Source organism: Microtus pennsylvanicus, chromosome 11 (genome assembly GCF_037038515.1).
Source record: "Microtus pennsylvanicus isolate mMicPen1 chromosome 11, mMicPen1.hap1, whole genome shotgun sequence".
NCBI lineage: Eukaryota > Metazoa > Chordata > Mammalia > Rodentia > Cricetidae > Microtus > Microtus pennsylvanicus.
The window spans coordinates 41,045,580-41,066,265 of record NC_134589.1 but is presented as its reverse complement, the minus strand read 5'-3'; the positions used below and the strand labels follow the sequence as shown (position 1 = coordinate 41,066,265).

The 20,686-nt window shown below is 48.6% G+C and overlaps 1 protein-coding gene across 3 annotated transcripts in view; it reads left to right on the top strand.

Annotated features, from left to right (window-relative positions):
• Positions 1-17,223, top strand: part of Rhbdl3 (rhomboid like 3) — a 50,302-nt gene extending 33,079 nt beyond the window's left edge. For 2 of the 3 annotated variants that reach the window (XM_075991407.1, XM_075991406.1), the window contains 3 exons: positions 1,390-1,490; positions 9,444-9,504; positions 14,786-17,223. In XM_075991407.1, the coding sequence (XP_075847522.1) occupies positions 1,390-1,490; positions 9,444-9,504; positions 14,786-15,057 (434 nt within the window). In that variant the 3' untranslated portion in view covers positions 15,058-17,223. Of the gene's footprint in view, positions 1-1,389; positions 1,491-9,443; positions 9,505-9,872; positions 9,989-14,785 lie in introns of those variants that run through there. The other variant, XM_075991408.1, reaches the window with a different exon arrangement.
• Positions 17,224-20,686: the final 3,463 nt, after the last annotated feature.

Here is a 20,686-nt window from a genome sequence, read left to right as displayed (position 1 = left end):
TGACAGTCGTTAGATACCAAATGAAAGCTGGAAAAAGACCCGACAAAGGAAAGGGAGACTTCCAGTCGCATGGGCGGGAGAAAAACTTGTGAGTCCTCGGGTCATGGCAGCTTGATGTTTGTTTGTCTTGTTTAATTTTTTTCTGAGACATTACGTAGCCAGAATTGGTCACAGGAACCTGGAAAGGGGGTGCCAAGAGGCAGGTGGTCAATGGTGCTCTCATGGGGATCTCTCTCCATGTCTCCATCCAGATGGTCTTGGGTCCTGGTTCAGGAACTTCCTCCTAAGATGTGGGCCCCCACCTTTGTAGAACTTGCAGGTTTGGGCTCTCAGCCTTGTCCTCCTCTCTCCAGCAGCTAATTGACTCCTGAGCCTGCAGGCGTTTTCCAACCGAGGTTTCTGCTTGCTCACCCAGGCCAGTTGCTACTCACCCTCTGTGCCCCAGGGTCTACCTCCTAGTTATTTTTAGTCTCCTGTGTCCTTCCCTGGAAGCCAAAGCATTGATCACACTTAAATGCGACCAGAACAATAAATCTCCCATCTCCTCACTGCCCGGCTTCCCTCCCAGGACCCAAGTTTGTCAGCCCACATACCAACAGCCACAGAATCATCCTCTCCCCAGAGTGTGATGTCATCATTCTCTGGCCTTTTCAAGGACATTCTCCCTCCAGAGAGGCCCCACTTGGAAGATCCTGTGAACCTTTTGTGCTTTAGCGTGGCTGGGCAGGAGGTGTGGGAGGCGATGCTAAGCAAGTTTATAGATTCAGCTGAGTAAAGAGAAGCGGAAGGAGGCAGAGGCCACCTCTGAAGTAATGTGGGAAGTGGTTGCCACTGAGGCCAAGAGCACGGGTTTTGATCAGCATGACTTTCAGGCTGGGGAATTGCTCTGTGACAGAGTGCTTGCCCAACTTATGTAACACCCTAGGTTTAATTGGAGAAGAATTTTTATGTCAGGCAGAACAGGTTTGAAATAAATCCTGGTTCCAGTGCTGGGATGAGAGCTCTCCTTGTGTTTGTGGGGAGTCTGTTAGCACCTGCCTCAAAGGTTGGCCTTCAGGATGGAGATGAACCTTGAGGGTAGGAGGGAGAAAGGTGTGTACACCGCCTACCCCGAGTGGACACCTTCCGTCCGCTGTGGGCGGCTTTAGAATCAGACCCACTTGGGGCCAGTCAGACTTCTCCTTTGAATCTTGGTTTCCCATCAGTAAAATGAGAAAGCTGAACGGAGGGAGGGGTTCATTCATCGTACATGAGGCAGCATCGCGTCAAAAGGGGAGGAGCCGGAGCCTGCTGTGGAGTAGTTCTGCTCTAGTGGCAGAAGGCAAGGGCCAGGGCTGGGCTGCATGGTGAGTCCGACATTCTTGATGGTTTTCACTCTCTCTGTGCCAGGCTCCTTGGCTGTGTCTGTGGCTGACATGACCGCACCCGTTGTGGGCTCTTCCGGAGGGGTGTATGCGCTCGTCTCTGCCCACTTAGCCAACATTGTCATGGTGAGCAGCCCCTGTTCCCTGTGGATCTGCCCTGTCCGTCCTCTATCATCACTGAGCTTGGATGTTAGTCCCCATCGCTCTCTCAGCCCGGGAACTGTCGGGTGCCCCCCCCGCCCCCCTGGCTGGAGCATGGTTCATAGCTGCATCTTTCTCTGCAGACCCCTTTCATCCGTGTCCTTCCCAGATGGGCTCCTGTTTTCTCCAGCCGGGCTTAGCCCACAGGTGTGCCTGTCTCCCTACTCTGCCTGTTCCCTCAAAAATGGTTCAGATCTGACCACTGGTGTCTTAGTTAGGGTCACCATTGCTGAGATGAAACACCATGACCAAAAGCAACTTGGGAAGGAAAGGGTTTGTTTGGCTTCCATTTCCATGTTACTGTTTGTCTGTGAAGGACGTTAGCACAGGAACTCAAGTAGGGCAGAAACCTGGAGGCAGGAGCTGATGCAGGAGCCATGGAGGAGTGATCCTTACTGGCTTGCTCACTATGACTTGCTCAGCCTGCTTTCTTATAGAACCCAGGAGTGCCAGCCCAGGATGGCACCACCCACAATGGGCTGGGCCCTCACCATCAATCACTAGTTAATAAAATGCCCCCACAGTCTTGCCTACACCCATTTGGGGGGGTAGTTTAAGACAAGTTTGTTCGTGTAGCCCTGGCTGTCCTGGAACTGGCTCTATAGGCTGGGTTAGCCTCGAAATCAGAGATCCACCTACCACTGCTTTCTGAGTGCTGGGATTAAAGGTGTGCACCGCCACCCCTGGCTAACCTACACCCAATCTTATGGAAGCGTTTTCTTTTCTTTTTTTTTTTAAGATTTATTTATTATGTATACAACATTCTGCCTCCATGTATGCTCATATGCCAGAGGAGGGCGCCAGATCTCATTACAGATGGTTGTGAGCCACCATGTGGTTGCTGGGAATTGAACCCAGGACCTCCGGAAGAGCAGCCAGTGCTCTCTTAACCACTGAGCCATCTCTCCAGCCCCCTGGAAGCGTTTTTCTCAGTTGAAGTTCCCTCCTCTCAGATGATTTTAGCTTGTGTCAACTAGTATACATGGTCTTTAGAATTCTTTGTCATAGGTTGTGCACAGCAAGAGGAGATAACCCAGTCCGTAAACTGCTTTGCACACAAGCGTGAGGACCCTAGTTTGGATCCTAGCAGTCATACAAGAAGCTGGGCATGGCCACAATGCACTCCTGTAACCCCAGTGCTGGGAAGGCAGACACCTAGAGTTTGCCCTTGCGAGCCATCCTAGCCAAACCAGTGGACGCCAGGTTTAACCCCTCCACACGCACCGCACACTAACACAGGCACTGCTAGGTAAGAAAGCCTCCATGGTCATGTCATCAGACTCTCAAGTAGAAAGAGAGACCTTGTGAGAGTGATCACCTTCTGCCAGCCATCCAGGTGTCATCCCCTGCCCTAGCCCCTCACATTGTCAGGGCCCCCTTGTCTTTCTCTCCATTCTCTTTCAATACAATGGTAAGGGTCTGAGCATGACCCAAGGAGACAGGCAACCTAGTCCAGTCCAAATCCTTGCTGCCCACTCCTGAAAGGTACCCCGGGCCAGGTTAAATGCTGCTTCCTACCTTGGGTTCTACACCTCTGAAGTGGGGTGATATGCAATAAATGAGCAAAACTGAAAATCAACACTTAAAACAAATACTACCTTAACTCCTCGTTCCTTACCAAAGAACCTAGGTAGACTCAAACTAAACAGGGTCTTCAAATCAGCGTGTTAAAGCCCCCACAGCAGGAAGCTTGTCTAGTTTGGAGAGAGATAGAGTTATCTCTACTGCGGTAGCTGTCCTACCTCACGCATGCCCCAACTGGCCTAGGAGCCTCTCTATGTTACACATCTATGCTGCTGTGCCTGACATACTCAGATGTCTATAGATTTGGGAGGCGGGGAGAGTCCAGAAAGATTACAGCTTCTCCGTGAACCCCTCCTGACCCTGCTCAGCTCTGCTTGCTGTCACTTTTCCCCCACGTGGCAATTGTGATGCTTGGTGGTTTTTTGGAGTCTCTACATTCTCCCATGGTTTCATCTGGGTTTTGTTTTTCGGTTGAGCAGGTTGTTGACCCAGCCTAGGATGTCCTGACACTCAGTCCTACCTCAGCCTTCCAAGTGTAGAGTCTGTCTTTTCTGCCTTCTCTTTCTTTCTTTCTCTCTCTCTTTCTCTCTCTCTCTCTCTCTCCCTCCCTCCCTCCCTCCCTCCCTCCCTCCCTCCCTCCCTCCCTTCCTCCCTCTCTCCCTTCCTTTTTTTGGGGGTGGGTGGGTGTGGGGGTAGGGCTATCCCAAATTGACCTGAAACTCCCTGTGTAGTACAGGCTGACCTCAAACTTGTGGCAATCACCTGCCTCAGCCTCTTGAGTATTGCAGCCTAGCACACCTGACTGGAATTCCTGCCTCACTCTGAACACCATCCTCTCCTTCTATTCACCACACACACACACACACACACACACACACCCCGCCTTTGTGAGTTGTAAGAGTATGTGTATGTGTGTGGGGGGAGATACTGAGTGACTACATTTGCTACTGAGCTAAATTCTGGCAACTTCCAGTATGTGTTAGTAGAGAGGTTGGAGGTGGGTGTGGGAAATCGTATCTGAGTGTGAGGGTTCGGGCTGTGTTCCTGTTTATGCACACAACCGCTAAGGGTCTCTGTGCACAGGGCCGCCTCACAGCCTCACATGGCCCTCTTAAATGGGTCATTCTCTTTCCTCAGACACAGCTATTCCTCTGAATCTTGCCTCCTCCACCCTCCCCCTGCCCCAATTCCTCTCAGTTGGAGAAGAAAGTACTGACCTCCTCCCTCCCATTCCTGCAAGCTAGGGATGGGGACAGGATGGTGGGGGCTGAGCAGGCACAGTGGAAGGAGAGCACAGGGAAGGAGAAAAAAAAGGCAGGACTTTAAGAAGATCTGCCCACTCCCCAGCTCATGAGATGCAATCGTGGTACCCCAGAAGTTCCCATGGGGAGAAGAGGCCACTTGACCCTGAAGGACTGGCCACAGGTACCCGGGGACCTGCCAAATGGTTTGGTTCAGTTTACACTTCTGCCTGGCGAGCAGCCTGTGGCCATGGAGATGAGCAATCCCATTTCAGACCGTAGGCCTTCCCAGAGAAAGCAGCTCCCTGCCTGCTTCCTGGGAGCTGACAGACCTGGGAGTTTGCAGTAATCGTCCACTCTAGCGAGTTGTGCTTCTTGACCCTGAAGAAGGTCAGTTTCTCCTCATCAAGGGACTGCCTTTGCCCAGATGAGTTCCCTGCTAAGACATATCAGGTCAACTCCTTTGAAATAGTGTGTTCCTTTAATCCCAGCCCTGGGGAGGCAGAGGCAGCTAGATCTCTGTGAGTTCAAGGCCAGCCTGGTCTATAGAGAGTTCCATGACAGGCAGGGCTACATAGAGAATCCTTGTTTAAAAAAAAAAGTACCACTTCTTTGGTTGGGGAGTGATTAACCGTTAGCAAGCGCATATACTTCAACCTAGTAGATATGCTACTGCTTTACTTCCAAAATGAGAGTGGACTCTTTATTCCTTAGACAGTATCTCATTAAAGTAAAAGGCAGAAAAACTGTGGATTTGACAGTCAGGAGACTTAGATTTGAGAACCTTCTGATGACTGAGTCTGTGAATCTTTGGGGCTCCAGTTGCTTTCATAAGGTGGTTGTTATGAAGATGTGGACAATTGGAACATGCTTCCCACATGGTAAGCCGCCACCCAGCAGTGAGCGCCTGTGTGTACATATGCATGCACATTTGTGTGTGTAACCATTACATTTATGTTTTATTTTGTGCGTGGGGTGGAGTGTGTATGTGCGCACGTGCTACAGTACAAGTGTAGACATCAAAGGACAACTTTGGGAGTCCATTCTATCCACCTAGTCATTCCCCAGCACAGAACTCAGGCTTGGCTGCTGATACCTTTACCTACTGAGGCATCTTGGCTGCCTTCTGTGTGATTTTTTTTTTTAATGTATGAATTATGTTTCATAGAGAAATCAAAAAAAATTTTTTGTAAGTTGGTATTTTACCTGTATGCATGTCTGTATGAGAGTGTCAGATCCCCTGGAACTGGAGTAACAGACAGTTGTGAGCTGCCCTGTGGGTGCTAGGACTTAACACAGGTTCTCTGGAAGAGCAACCAGTGCTCTTAACCACTGAGCCGTCTCTTTAACCCAAGAAAATGTGTTCTTAAAGCTTCTGGGATAACTCAGGAAAATGTGGAGCACTTACGTTCTTAGGACTAGCTGTTAATTAGAGATTTTGCTTTATATAAAAGTGTGTCTTGTGGTTGTGGTAGTATGCACCTGTAATCCTAGCATTTGGAAGGCTAGGGCATTATATATATTAATGTTTTATAAATTCCAGTTTACACCAAATAATTAAACTCAGAAAATATCTCAACCAAAGATTTGGCTCCCAAAAAGACTTTCAATCAAGACTTCTTATTTTAAACACTGGAAATAGAAAGATCTACCTGATTGAATAATTTATTAATTGCCTGCTGCTGGGGCCCATAAGCCAGAGTTCCATTTTTAAATATGCAAGATATTTACTTACACTTTGCTGTGTGTTAGATGCTTTCATAAAATATTTGAGAGCCAAATCTTTGCAAATTGAATTTCGTTGCTAAAGCTCAAGAAAGATTACTGCTAAAAACACAAACAAAACAAAAAAGCCCTCTGCCATAAGGTTTATGTAATTAAATGAACAGCCTCTGTAGGACAGTTAGACCAGGGGTGATTTATATGTCATGCCTTCATTTCATGGTGTGTGTGTGTGTGTGTGTGTGTGTGTGTGTGTCACTGAGCATTGAACCCAGGGCCGCACACATGCTAGGGAAGTGCTCTTAATTGGTTGGGTGAACATGATATCAAGGCGACTGGTTACCTACTTGTTCCCAGTGGCTGAGTCACTGTCTCACCCCGCCACCATCTCACTCCGCAAGGCTGTGGGAGAGAATGAAATTAAAGGGCCTTGGAAGGCCTGGCTCCCTGGGGACTGGGTTCTCCACATTTCTAGCAGCAGCAGGGCCTGCTGTGTGAGGCGCCTTTGCTCTCCTGGTGCTCTCAGTGTTATTGAGGGAATAATGGGTCGTGAAGTGGCCTTGGAAGACCTTCTAGTTTAACCCCTTCACTGCTGGGAGATTACCATTCACTGGGATTCCCTCAGCTCTGGGAGCAGCTGGGTGGACAACAAAGGCAGACCAAATGTTTCTTGCAGTCTCTTAGAGGGTGGTTGGCAGAGCTGTGGACTGGGAGGACCATCTGCTTGTTAACCTCCTGTCATCTTGTTTTTTTTTTTTTTTTTTTTTTTCGAGACAGGGTTTCTCTGTGGCTTTGGAGCCTGTCCTGGAACTAGCTCTGTAGACCAGGCTGGTCTCGAACTCACAGAGATCCGCCTGCCTCTGCCTCCCGAGTGCTGGGATTTAAGGCGTGCGCCACCACCGCCCGGCCCTCCTGTCATCTTGAAGTGGCTACCCGGGATCCTCACCTTCTTCCCTAAAGTGCATGCACGGGGTTGGATCGGACCAACCTGGCAATCTTCAGCACTAACTTGCCCCTGGGACCAGGCAGGTTTGCATACTCAGGAAGCTAATGAATGGGCTGGAAGCCACACCTGTAATCCCAGGAAGGTTATAGGGTTGAGGGCATCTTGTGGCAACAGAGTGAGTTTGAGGCCAGCCTGGGAAACCTGGACCCTGTGTCAAAAAAAGGAAACAAACTCGTGAATCTGGCCTCAATAGCGTTAGAGTAAAGGCAGAGCTTCTGACTGTCACCTGGACTCTAGATTTATTTTGTTTATTTGTTTGTTTGGAGACAGGATTTCTCTGTGTAGCCCTGGCTGTCCCGGAACTCACTCTGTAGACCAGGCTGGCCTCAAACTCACAGAGCTCCACCTGCATCTGTCTCCCTGAGTGCTGAGATTAAAGGCCTGCACTATCAACTCTGTTTAACGTTTACTTCCTTATAAGTTTTCCTTTCTTCCTTTTTCTTCTTCCTTCCCTGCTTCCCTCTTTCTTCTTTCTCCCGGGAATAGAACCCAGGGTCTTATACTTGCCAAGGAAGCTCTCCTGCCATTCTCCCTCCTTCCCACCCCATCGTAACCATCACTGTGCAGTCTAGTGGCACCAGGTGCACGCATACTCCCGGGCAGCAGCCAGCGCCATCCTATCTACCACCACCTTCCTGTTGCAGGAGGCTCACTTCAGGGATTGGATCGCTGGCTCCATGGAATCACTGGCCCCCGTTTTGTCCCTTGTCTCTTTGGTAAGGTGCTGAGAGACACTAGAAGTTCCAATGTTACCCTGCCATCTGCTTCTAAATAGAACACATTCAGCAAGCAGATGTTAGACATTCTGGTTTTAGAGGGGCCGTGTGCTGCCCACTGCACAAAAGAAGAAGGGTCTCAGCATGTTTCCCACGCTGCCCTGGAACCTGTCACCCTCCAGTCTTCCAAGTACTAGCTCATCCTCCTCCTCTTCTCCTAATTGGAAAGGATGTAAGTTCGTTGAATACAAAGCACTTGTGATTTACAAAGCAATTAGCAAAATAATCTACCAAAGGGGTATTGTTTAAATAGTACATAGCCAGGTGCTGGTGGCGCAAGCCTTTAATCCCAGCACTCGGGAGGCAGAGGCGGGTGGATCTCTGTGAGTTGGAGGCCGGCCTGATCTACAAGAGCTAGTTCCAGGACAGGCTCCAAAACTACAGAGAAACCGTGTCTCAAAAAAGAAAAAAAAAATGAAACTCCTACAAGTTAAAGCTTGTTCACAATGTGTTTTTTTTTAATTAATTTATTTATTATGTATACACATATATGCCCGCAGGCCAGAAGAGGGCACCAGATCTCATTACAGGTGGTTGTGAACCACCATGTGGTTGCTGGGAATTGAACTCAGGACCTTTGGAAGAGCAGGCAGTGCTCTTAACCACTGAGCCATCTCTCCAGCCCCCAGCTTGTTCACAGTGTTTTTTCTGAAGTTTCCCCAAGCCATGTTTCTTCTACTGTCACCACTATTTGGGGCCCCTGTGAAGTTTAAGGTTTAAGGTTTTCTACAACCTCAGGACCATGAGCGCGTGGAGCAGGGCCTGGACCACTGGGACAGATGGAGTAGATGGGAGGGAACAGAAGTCTCGGCTGTGCCCAGTTGCCACCTTAGCCAGGGCCAGTGTGCTCCAGGAAGATCCCAGGCGCGTCTGTGTGCATCTGTGTACTCGGAACTGTGTTCTGAACGCCCTGCAGGGGAGTCCCTCAAAGGAGCCCTGCGGAGGAGTCTTTTGTAAAGTGAAAATCCTTTGTCAGATGAATAATTGTGTTCCGTTTATCTGCTCGAGAGGCTTTCAGGAGAGAGACTCCTTATAGGCCATCTGGCCCACCCCCCTCCTGATGCTCACTCCTCAGGTGCTGAAGCCCCATTAGGAATCTCAGTGACGGGGAACTCATGACCCACACAACAGGTCATTACATTTTGTTCCTATAAGAGATGGAAACCTGTCTTGAACTAGAGCAGTGACTGCATGCTGGCGAGAGAGAGCCAGCTGAAGGGCTCAGCTAATAGACAACAGTGCACTTGACCCCTGAGTGTGAGGGTCCTTCTTCATGCTTCCTGAGCACGATTTCTTACCCCGATGGCTCCACTTTGACTTTGCTGGGTGTCCTGCCCCACATTTCTTGTCACCTGTGGGGACAGCCAAGAATCATGCTGTCAAAGAGTTCACTGTCTGAGGTGGGAGAGAGATTCTCCCTTGCTGGCTCTACACGCTCTGCCCTGTGTGGCTCAAGACCTTTCATGAGGAGGATAAATTCACCATTGTTGGAAATCCCTAAGCCATGCTAGGCCCCAGCCCTTACTCAGTACTTCACGGAGTGGCTTCTTGTGTACCTGCAGGGGAGGGGCCTGATCCCAAACTGACAGAGTCTCTCCCTCTCCTTCAGAACTGGTCAGGCATGAAGTGCCAGTTCAAGCTGCTGCGGATGGCTGTGGCCTTGATCTGTAGTGAGTACCGCTGTGTGGGGAGATGGAGGGAGATGGGGTGGGTGCGCGGGGCCACAGAGAGACCCCTGCCCTTGCCTTCCAGGAGCCTGTGATAAACCAGAAAAGGTGGGGCATGTCAGTCCTATGTCCAAAAGAGGGGCACCCCAAGAAAGTCTTTCTCTTTACCCTGCTTGATCCTTCCCGATCTTTTGTTGTTTTGCTTTTTGAGACCGCATCTGTGTAGCCCATGTTGGCCTTGAACTCACTAAATGGGCAAGGATGACTTTGAATTTTTTATCTGCTTTCTGGGATTAAGACACACGCGTCACCACAGTTTTTTGTTTGATTTGGTTTTTGTTTTTGTGTTTGTTTTTTGTTTTTCGAGACAGGGTCTCTCTGTGTACCTTTGGAGCCTGTCCTGGATCTCGCTATATAGACCAGTCTGGACTCAAATTTACAAAGATCTGCCATCTTCTCCCTCTCGAATGCTGGGATTAAAGGTGTGCGCCACCACTGCCTGGCACCACGCTGATTTTTATGTGGAGCTAGACTCTGCATGCTAGGCAAGCACTGTACCAACTGAACCACATCATCCAGACCCTTTATGTCTTGTTTTGGTGGTCCCCCTGCCCCTCGGACAGGGTTTCTCTGTAGCTCTGCAGCCCTGGCTGTCCTGGAACTCGCTCTGTAAACCAGGCTAACCTCAAACTCACAGAGATCCGCCTGCCTCTGCCTCCCAAGTGCTGGGATTAAAGGCTTGTATCACCATCGTCCAACACAAGTACCAATGACCACTGAACCATCTCATCTCTCCAACTCCACTTCTTAAACTTTTTATAGACATAAAGTATGCAAACAGAAAAGTACCCAGTGACCAGTGGGATCAAGAGAAATAGCTGCATGACGTTTTGGGTTGTGAACTTGACCTTTTAGGATATGTGTCTATTGTGTGTGCATGCACAGTTAAATTTGCAGGTAGAGATACGGAGAAGGCTGGAAAGATGACTCAGAGATTAGGAGCACTGGCTGTTCTTCCAGAAGTCCTCACTTCAATTCCTAGCAACCACAACCATCTAAAATGAGATCTGGTGCCCTCTTCTGGCCTTCAGGCATGCAGGCAGAACACTGGTATACATAATAAATAAACACATCTTTTTTTTAAAGAAAAAAAAAAAAGACCACTTACTGCTGTCGCAAAGGACCTGGGTTTTGCTCCCAGTACCAACACACAGCACTTCACAACTGTTTGTAACTTCAGTTCCAGGGAATCCAAAGCCTCTTTTTTGTCCCTGTGGGCAATGCACATGCTTGGTGCGTAAACATACATTGCAAACAAAATCCCCGTACACGTAAAATAAGAACAAAGAATCTTTTTTTTTTTAAACAAACTTGTAGTCTTGCTCAGTGGTGTGACACATGTCTATAATCCTAGCACTTTGGGAAGCTAGGGCAAGAGGGTTGGATTTTTTAAATATTTTATTTATTCATTTTCATGTGCATGGGTGTTTTGTCTTCATCGTTGTCTGTGTACCATCTGTATGCACTGCCCAGGGAGGCCAGAAGAGAGCATCAGCTCCCCTGGAACAAGTTAGAGGCAGTTGTGAGCCGCCATGTGGGTGCTTGGAGTCAGACCTAGGTCCTATGAAGAGCAGCCATTGCTCTTAACTGCTACGCTAGCTCTCCAGCCCCAAGAGAACTGTTACAAACTGTAGTGGCTCCTTTGCTCAGTTTGTTCCGGGACCCTAGTCAGGGCAGGTCCATTCTACTGACTGAGAGGCCTGGACATAAAGACAAGTAGGTCTCAGCAGCCGATCAAACACAGGAGAGTGTATCTTAAACTCGAAGGTGCACACCTTTAACCTAGCACTTGGTAGGCCAAGGCAGGAGGAATTCTGTGGGTTCAAGGCCAGCCTGGTCTACATGACCAATTCCAGGCCAACTACATACAGTGAGACTCTGCCCCAAAAAGTGGGGAGTGGTATGTCTGGCCGAGGTACCATAGGAATAAAGGACGTGGTAGGCAAAAGATGTTGGCAGGGAAAATTGGAGCTTGGGACTGCGTATAGTTGTGACAAGAAATGAAGCCAATCTAAATCTCAAGAGTTAGATGATGAATGCCAGGCGGTGGTGGTGCACGCCTTTAATCCCAGCACTAGGGAGGCAGAGACAGGTGGCTCTCTGTGAGTTCAAGGCCAGCTTGGTCCACAGAGTGAGTTCCAGCACACAGAGAAACCCTGTCTTGAAAAACCATTTAAAAAAAGAAAAAAGAATTAAGAGTTAGATGATGCTGGCTTAGGCAAAGGCAGAAACATACATCATCTTACATACACTGGAAGGCCACTGCAGGCTCCCAAGAGGAGAGATCCTGAAGGATGTTCCAGATAGGAAATTAGCTGCATTATGATGGAGAAAAATAGATTGAGGGGTTGGAGAGATGGCTTGGTGATTAGGAGCCCTTGCTATAACAGCCTGTGGCTCTGAGTTCGCCCTACCACGCCCACAAAAAAAACCGAGCATGGTACACATGCCCATAACCCTAGCACTGGGGCTAGACAGAGGAAGCTCCCAGGAGCTCACTGGCTGGCCAGCTCATCCTAACCAGTGAGCTGCAAGCTTCAGGTTCAGAGACCCCTTCTTTAAAATACAGGATGGAAGGACTGGAGAGATGGCTCAGGGTTAAGAGCACTTGCTACTCTTTCAGAGGACCTGGGTTCAGTTTCAAGCATCCGCCTGGCTCACAACTGTAACTCTAGTTCCAGGGATATGACACCCTCTTCTGGCATCCACAGGTACCAGGCAAGCACACAATACACATACACACATGTAGGCAAAACACTCATACACGAGTTTTTAAAAGTAAGGTGGAGAGCAATAGAGGAGGGCATGTAATGTCTTCTGTCCACCATATGTGTATGTATAGGGTGCACGCGCGCGCGCGCGCGCGCGCGCGCACACACACACACACACACACACACACAGAGTGAAAGGCTAATGAGACCTGAAGCCTCAGGGCTCATCCTTTAATGTAAAGAGAAAGAGGAGGAAAGAACACCTTCTCCTTTACTTTCCAAAACCTATGTATGGGGAGCATAGGATTGGGTTTAATTCATAAGTGTACACTTGAGCTTCAGAGAGTGCTAAGATCTCCAGCTCGAAGGAAGTATGCCCAGAATATTGAAATACGTCATTACTAACGCTCTGCAGTCTAGCCAGGCTGGACAGGGGCCACAAGGGTTTCTCAGCCTGGGCCATACCTGCTGTATGGTAAGAGGAAGACATAAGCAGAACAAACCCTGATGGAGTCAGACCTGTGAACGCTCACCTTAATATCACCTCCACAGTCCCCACCTCTGACGTTAGGCCTTTGGAAAGTCAAGACAGCCCGGCCCACCAGGAGCCTCTTCTTGGTCTTATCTTTTTTGTTTGTTTGTTTTTAAATAAAACCCATTGTAAACATTATAAAAGCTGCGGCTGGAGAGATGGTTCAGTGGTTAAGAGTACTCACTGGTCTTTCAAAGGTCCTGAGTTCAATTCCCAGCACCCACATGGCAGGTCACAAATGTCTGGTGCCGTCTTTCGGTGTGCAGATGTACATGTAGACAAAGTGCCCATATACCAAAAATACATAAGGAAAGCTTTTTAAAATTCCTAGAAGGTGGTGAAGAGGTGGGAGAGGAACCATCATCTTTTACAGCCTTTTCCTTTATTGGCCCCAGACCCAGCAAACAAAGCAGGGAAGCACCACCTGGCTGGGGTCTCTCTAGAGCACGGCCCTACTGCTCCTTTTCCACCCTCTGCTGGCTGGCTGTGGGGTTGCAGGGCCCTCTGAAGACATCTCGCTGTCAGTCTCTAAAGGGAAGGAGGTTCCTGGGCGACACACTGATGAAATGCGTGTGGTGAAACAGTCCCCTCAGAGATCGGTCTTTTAATCTGTCAGGTTTGCTTTTCTTTCCCTCCCAGTCTGGAAAATAAAGCTAAGAATTCCTACTCTCTCAGGGTCTGAAGAGATGGCTCAGTGGTTAAGAGTGTTTGCTACTCTTCCAGAGGACCAAGGTTCAATTCCCAGCACCCACATGATAGCTCACAACTGTCTGTAACTCTTGATCCAGGGGATCTGATACCCTCACATAGACATACTTGTGGGCAAAACACCAATGAACATTATATATATAATTTTTTTAAATGGGTACATGCATTTAATCTCAGCACTTGGGAGGCAGAGGCAGGCAGATTTCTAAGTGTGAGACCAGCCTGTTCTACAGAGTGAGTTCCAAGACAGCCAGGGCTACACAGAGAAACCCTGTCTCAAGAAAACAAAAAAATTGAAACAAAAAAAGAATACCTGCTTTCAACCAGACTCGATGGTGCACACCTTTAATCACAGCGCTCAGGGAGACAGAGCTCTGTGAATTTAAGACGTCCTTGTCCACAGTGAGTTTCAGGATATCCCAGACTTCATTGTGAGGCCTCAGGTCGAAAAGAGAAAGGAAAGCAGGAAGGGAGGAAAGGTAGGAGGGAGAAAGAAAGTCCTTTCCCTGCCCCTTGGGAAATGGGGTGGCACTATTGCCCAGCATTTTTCCTTTACAAGATACAATATCCCTTTTTGACTGGCTGACTTAGCAAGTCCACAAAGGGAAGGATTGAGCCATAGTTGGTGACGTGCAGGAGTTGGTTAAGGGAGACATCCTAAGATGTGTTGGTGAAAGTGGAGTTCAGACTTTTAGTTTAATTCCTCCTTTACCCTCGCTCCCTCTCCATCTCCGTCTCCTGAGAGGCACCGGCTCTCATGGTTTCTGGGGACTTCTAGGTAGCACATGAAACACTGTGGGGTTTTCAGAGTGTGCGGGAGCTGTTGGCCATGTTCTACTCTTGAAGCCTTTATGCCACTGGACAGAGGAAGAAATGTCCCCGGGGTGCAACGTAGCCAAGGAGATGCGCCTTCCTTAGGGTCTGCTAGCAAAGGCCCTCTCAACGTTCAGATAACGGTTCAGACATTTTCTCTTGAGAAGCCCTGTCTCACTCCCCAAAGAATGCCCCGTCTTGTGCCCAGCATGGATTTTATATTGTCTCTTTTTGCCTCATGTCTGTAGCTCTTAATGAAATTGTCTTGCGAATGTAATTAATTGTTGATTTATTGCCAAGCCCTGTGGGCTCTTGGGATAGTCTTGTCTCCTTGATGACTGCATTTGGTCTCATGACAGTGAACGAGTGAATGGGTGACTGGGTGGCCGGTGTGCCTGGCCTCTCCTCAGCTCCTGCCCAGGACCCTGCTGTGATGTCTCTCTGTCTCCTCCCCTTGCAGTGAGTATGGAGTTCGGGAGGGCCGTGTGGCTCCGCTTCCACCCATCGGCTTATCCCCCATGCCCCCACCCAAGCTTCGTGGCGCACTTGGGTGGCGTGGCCGTGGGCATCACCCTGGGTGTGGTGGTCCTAAGGAACTATGAGCAGAGACTGCAGGACCAGTCGCTGTGGTGGATTTTTGTGACCATGTATACCATCTTCGTGTTGTTTGCTGTCTTCTGGAACATCTTTGCCTATACACTACTGGACTTGAAGCTGCCACCACCCCCTTAGGAGACTGGAGGACCGAGGCAGGGAAGGGAAGAAGCAGAAGCATCCAGAGGAAGTACCTGCATCTGATTTTCATCACCAATTCAGCGAGACCGGGGGAGCAGGAGACTCGGGGATGTATGTGTTTCAGTGTGGAAGGGTGGGGGAGGAGATGGATGCAGCTGCCGTTTTCCTAAGTTGAGCTGGGGTGGGGGAAAGTCTGGGGTAGGATGGGAGTAGCTGATCCACGTGCTCCCCTCTCACTGCCACAAGTAGCCTTCTTCCTGGTCTTTCACTTGGAGAGACACTGGGACACAGAAGTTCTGAGGGCAGCCGCAGCCAGGCATGCCTTCCCCAGCCAGGAGGTAACTGGAGGCTCAGTCATGTCCTCCCTGCAGCTCATGGTCTGGTGCTCTGGCAGTAGATGCTTTGAATCTGGGGGAGCCCAGAGCACCCCAGGCTCAGATCCTGTCAGTGGGTGCAATAGCATGGCCCCTAGGGCGGGGAGATGTTCTATATTCTTTTCCTGGGGATCTATGAGAGGGCCCGTGCCTGGGGCACTGAAGTTCATCCCAGGTTCCCCTTGGGAAAGGCCCAGGACCAATTTTCCCTCTTCCTGCCTGTATTCCTGAATGCTGGCATATCACACCATCATCCTGCATCCGTGCCCCATCTGGACTTTGGGGTCTTTTCTTCCTCTCTACTGCCCTTGCCCTACTTTGTGCCTCTCTTTTGGGTGTGGAGACAGGGTTTTGGGGTGTGTTGTGTGTGTGTGTACACGAGCGCGTGTGCAATGTCAGGCAAGTCAGACCCTGCAGAGGGAGGCAGTGGAGGACAATGTACTCAAGGGTGTCTGTAAGGGATTGCTGGAATGGGCATGCTCAGTGTGTTTGTTCAGTGGCCTTGCTTTTTGCATAATTCAAGCCCCTCTTTCCCATCTGGCCTTCCCACACACCTCCTAAGCATCACTGACCAGCGGAAAAATTGTCCCTGCTAGAGGGAAGACCAGAGCCCCACCAGGACCTTTGGGAGGATATGCCAGCTGTGTTCCGGTTCCCTCTGGGGTAGCTTCATGTCTGTTCTGCCTCCTGTAGAATAAAGTCTTTGGAATGAAAGAAAACCTAGGACAGTGATACCATGGCCATCTCAACAAGGAAGCTATAGTAAAAGATATTTTGGTGAAGACCTTGCCCCAGAGAAGAGCTCCTGGGAGCCTGGGTGAGTGCCCAGGGTCGAGAGCAGCTGTAGACTTAGATGATTAGATCTGGAGGGAAGTTGGAAGTGAGACTGAGGGAATAGCTTTGTGCTACCCACATCCCAGCAGCCTCAGGAGTTTGGCAAGACACGCTGTGCCTCTGCCCCTCCAAGACAGTCTGCTCAGGCTGGCACTAGGAGCTTCTGGAAGCCCTGAGTGGAGACTGTGAGACAAATGACCTTTATATCGGCTTCGGGACTCTCAGCTCCTGGGAGTCCAGGCTGAGGAACCACAGACATGGGAAGTCAGGAGGATGGGAACTGCTCCTGGATCCCCTCACCACTCCAGCAACTTTCCCCAGCTGGTCTCCTTTCTCCTGAGTCCCTCACCCGGACCCCTCCAGTGTGGCCGCCAGCAGGGCGGGACTCGGGGTACTGTCATTCTTCAGGCAGTAGGTTGGCCTCAGAGGCTGGGGAATCCCCAGACAACAACTATGTGGACTCCCTTGCTTTTAAAGGGGAGAGGAGTCATGGAAGCCAGGGAAGGGAAAGCAGGCCTTCAAAGAAGAGAAATTTCACTTTAATGGCACCATTCGTCACTCGTTTTTTAATTAGGAGAAGCCCCCTAATGGGCCTCTTTTGACGCTGTTTCCAAGCGAACCATTCTTGCCTAGAGCATCAGTGGAGGTACTGCTCACCGAACCCAGATCTTCCTCGAGTGTCCAATTCAGTTTGCAGATAATGAGGATTTCCCAGTGCTGTGTGCTTCCCAGGGCTGGCTGCAAAGTGTTGACTCTCCTCTGCCTTAAATACTGCCTGACAGTGAGCTGCCCTCCAAGGACTAAGTAAGTGAAAACCAATCCACTAGCCGCAATGTTGGTTTCTAAATATTTTTGTATTGTGTACATTCTGTATATTTTTGTTGTAACATATTATTTGAGCACAGATTCCATTAAAGATTTTTTTAAAGCCATTGGTTACTCAGGAAGTGACTACAAGAGCTGCCATGGAACTGTTTTGTCTGGGTCTGGTGGGAGAAGGAAAGAACTGGAAGTGGTGGGTTGATGGGTTCTGGTGCAGGTGATTGGCACTGTCTTCCTTTTCCTTTCCTGAGTGGTTGGTGAAAACTGATTGTTCTTCCCATAACATAAGCTTCCTGGACAGTTTTGGAGGTAGTTGCCCGTAGTTAGGGAGCTCAGCCCGAGTGACAGTCTCAGTGCGTGTCCCCACAGGCCTGTCTTCTCGTACACTCACCCAGCTCTCCTACATGCCTCACTCGGCACTGCTTTAGGGATTGACAGTTGCCAAGGGAATGAAGAAAACACACACACATGAACTCAAGGACAGAAAAGCTGGGATCGCATGGTCATGGAGAAGCCACAGCCCTGCTCCATAAGCTCAGAGTGTTTGTTATATACTGTTGAACAGGGAAGTGCAGTTATTGGATTCAGCTGAATGAAGAGGCGCAGATAGGCGCAGTCTCTGTAGGGGCAGTCTTCAGGCCGTAAACAGGCGGAGGGGCAAACGCTGTGGATATTCTCTGTCTACATCCGCACACTGCTATCCCCTGAGACTGGTGTCCTTGACATAGCCTTGCTACATCAGCAATACACCTTCACTCAGGACTAGAGACCTCTTTCTCTGCCTCAACAAGCCTAGTCTTTAGGTCCTCCTCGGGGCCATCAACAACTTAATCTTGAAGAACAGGGCATGGTTAAGTTCATATCCAGAGGAGAAATGAAAGCAGCATATATGCTCAAGGTGAGGCCTGGGACTTCAGAAGTTTAACAGCTGAGTAACTTTGCATGAATGAGGCCTGGAAAGCCAACTGTGTGCCCACCTTCTCCAGATCAGTATTGGCCTCTGTTGCTTCCCAGTTAACTACCGACGCTGAAGGATTGAACTGCCCTGGTAAGTGCAGAACGGGGGTCGCTGCCCTTCCCATCAATTTCCTGTGTTACTGAAAAAGGCTTCCCAACAGTGTAGGAGCCATCCCCAAACTAAAACCAAGAGCGCAGTTAGCTCAGGCTAACTACACACCTGCTGCTACTTGGGAAGTGCAGAGCTGAGTTCTCTGCAAGCACCTTCCACTGGGGCCTCCTGTGCTCCAGAAACTCAAGGCATCAAGGCAGCTCCTTGGGGAAAAAAGCTGTTTAATTAGATTTGCCTTTGGCCTCCTCCCATTTACCTTTACTTTTCTGTTTCTTCCTTTCTGACAAATTCTCGTTAAATAGTTTACTAAAATGTTTACCAATGATAATTTAAAAAATTGAAAACAGCTGGGCGCTGGTAGCACACGCCTTTAATCCCAGCACTCGGGAGGCAGAGGCAGGTGGGTCTCTGTGAGTTCGAGGCCAGCCTGGTCTACAAGAGCTAGTTACAGGCTCCAAAGCTACAGAGAAACCCTGTCTTGAAAAATCAAAAAAAAAAAATTGAAAACAACAGTCAGGTAGTGGTGGCACACACTTTAATCCCAGCACTCGGGAGGCAGAGGCAGGAGGATCTCTGTGAGTTCAAGGCCAGCCTGGTCCACAAAGTGAGTTCCAGGACAGGCTTCAAAACTACACAGTGGCGCAGCCTTTAATCCCAGCACTTGGGCGGCAGAGACTGATCTTTTTGAAACCCAGTCTCAAAAAGTTGGCAGAAAAAAAAAGTTCATTATATATATTGAGGATGGGTAGGGTTGTTTTTTTTTTTTTTTTTTTTGTTTTTTTGAGACAGGTTTTCTCTGTGTTATAGTCCTGGCTGTCCTGGAACTCACTCTGTAGACTAGGCTGGCCTTGAACTCAGTACTCTCCAGAGTACTGAGAGTAAAGGCGTGCACGACCACTGCCGGCCACAGTTTATATTCTTGGTCCCTGGATATTTGCATGGGACTTAAAGGGAATCAAATTCATACATATGTTAGGAGGCAGTCTCTGGCTGGCTGTACTGGTGCGTGCAGGTAGATCTCTCTGAGTTCAAGGTCAGCCTGGACTACTTATGGAGTTCTAGGACAGCCAGAGCTACAAAACAGAGACCTTATCTCAAAAACAAACAAAAAAAAAGGGGGGGGATTTCTGGCCAATGTGGCTGTGCCCAGTCCCAAGTACCCATGTAGAATCCAGATGCAGTGCACACTTGTCACCCCAGTGAGGGGAGGCAAATCCCTGGGACTTGCTGGCCTGCCAGCCTAGCCTACTTGGCAAGTCCCAGGCCACATATACAAGGTCCTCTGATCTCCATGTACACATGAAAACACACATACAATATATACGCACATTTACAGAGAACCTATCTCATTTCATCAGCTCGAGGTCACTCAGGAGCGGTGGGTAACTTTGGAGTCTTTGCTGAGTCTTTTCTTCACAGACCCCCCACTTTGTCACTTCTCAATTCCAGAGTCTAGTCCTATCACCCTCTATGAGTGTGAGAGAGGAAAGGCCCTGTGTCCTACAGGTGAAACTGTTTTAGACAACAAATAAAACATTGTGATAAAAACTGTTTCCCCCTTTCTTGTGCATGCCAACAGGTGACAGGTGTATGTACATGCCTTAGTGTATGGATATGTGTATGTATGTGGGTATGATGTGTGTTATGAAAAAGTACAATTTCCCCATAAACTTATTGGAAATTATTAAAGGTGTGAACTGAGTTCAATTAGGCATAAATATCTGCCTTGATTAGAAGCTGTGTTTTATTATTATTACAAATTAGATACAATTTTGATACAAGGCAAACATATATTTCCTGTGTGTTGCACACAATTACAAGTTTATTCCATGTCTGAACATCACTTTTTAAACCTTTACAATTTAATACATTCACTTATTAAAATTTGGATACAGTATAGTTTTCTGACCATGAGCTGTTTCCTCTCAGGACCAGCAAGATAATTCCATGACATTTTTCTCCTTGTCTTTAATAGCGATACAGAATTTATCACAGTCTTCTTTTTAAACATAAGATCACTATATACAATTGTATATTGTAGTGAGCCTACATTGCAAAGGAAGTACCTACAAATAAACAGTTATACTTTGCCTATATCCACAAGTGATTTGATGCATTTGCTTTTATTTTTATTATTTTTTTTGTTTGTTTGTTTTTTTTTTTTGTTTTTCGAGACAGGGTTTCTCTGTGGCTTTGGAGCCTGTCCTGGAACTAGCTCTGTAGACCAGGCTGGTCTCGAACTCACAGAGATCCGCCTACCTCTGCCTCCCGAGTGCTGGGATTAAAGGCGTGCGCCACCATCGCCCGGCTATTTTTATTATTTTTGATGTATATGTTTGTGTGTACAAACATATGGAGGCCAGAGGCCAACCCTGGGATATCAATCCTCAGGCGCCATCTACCCTTTTGTTTTCCTATTTGTCAACTGATTAATTCTGAGGGATGCATGTGGAGAGGTCAGAGAGCAGTTTGCAGGAGTGGGTTCTCTCTCTCCTTCCACCTCCCCGCAACCCTCCAAACAGGGTTT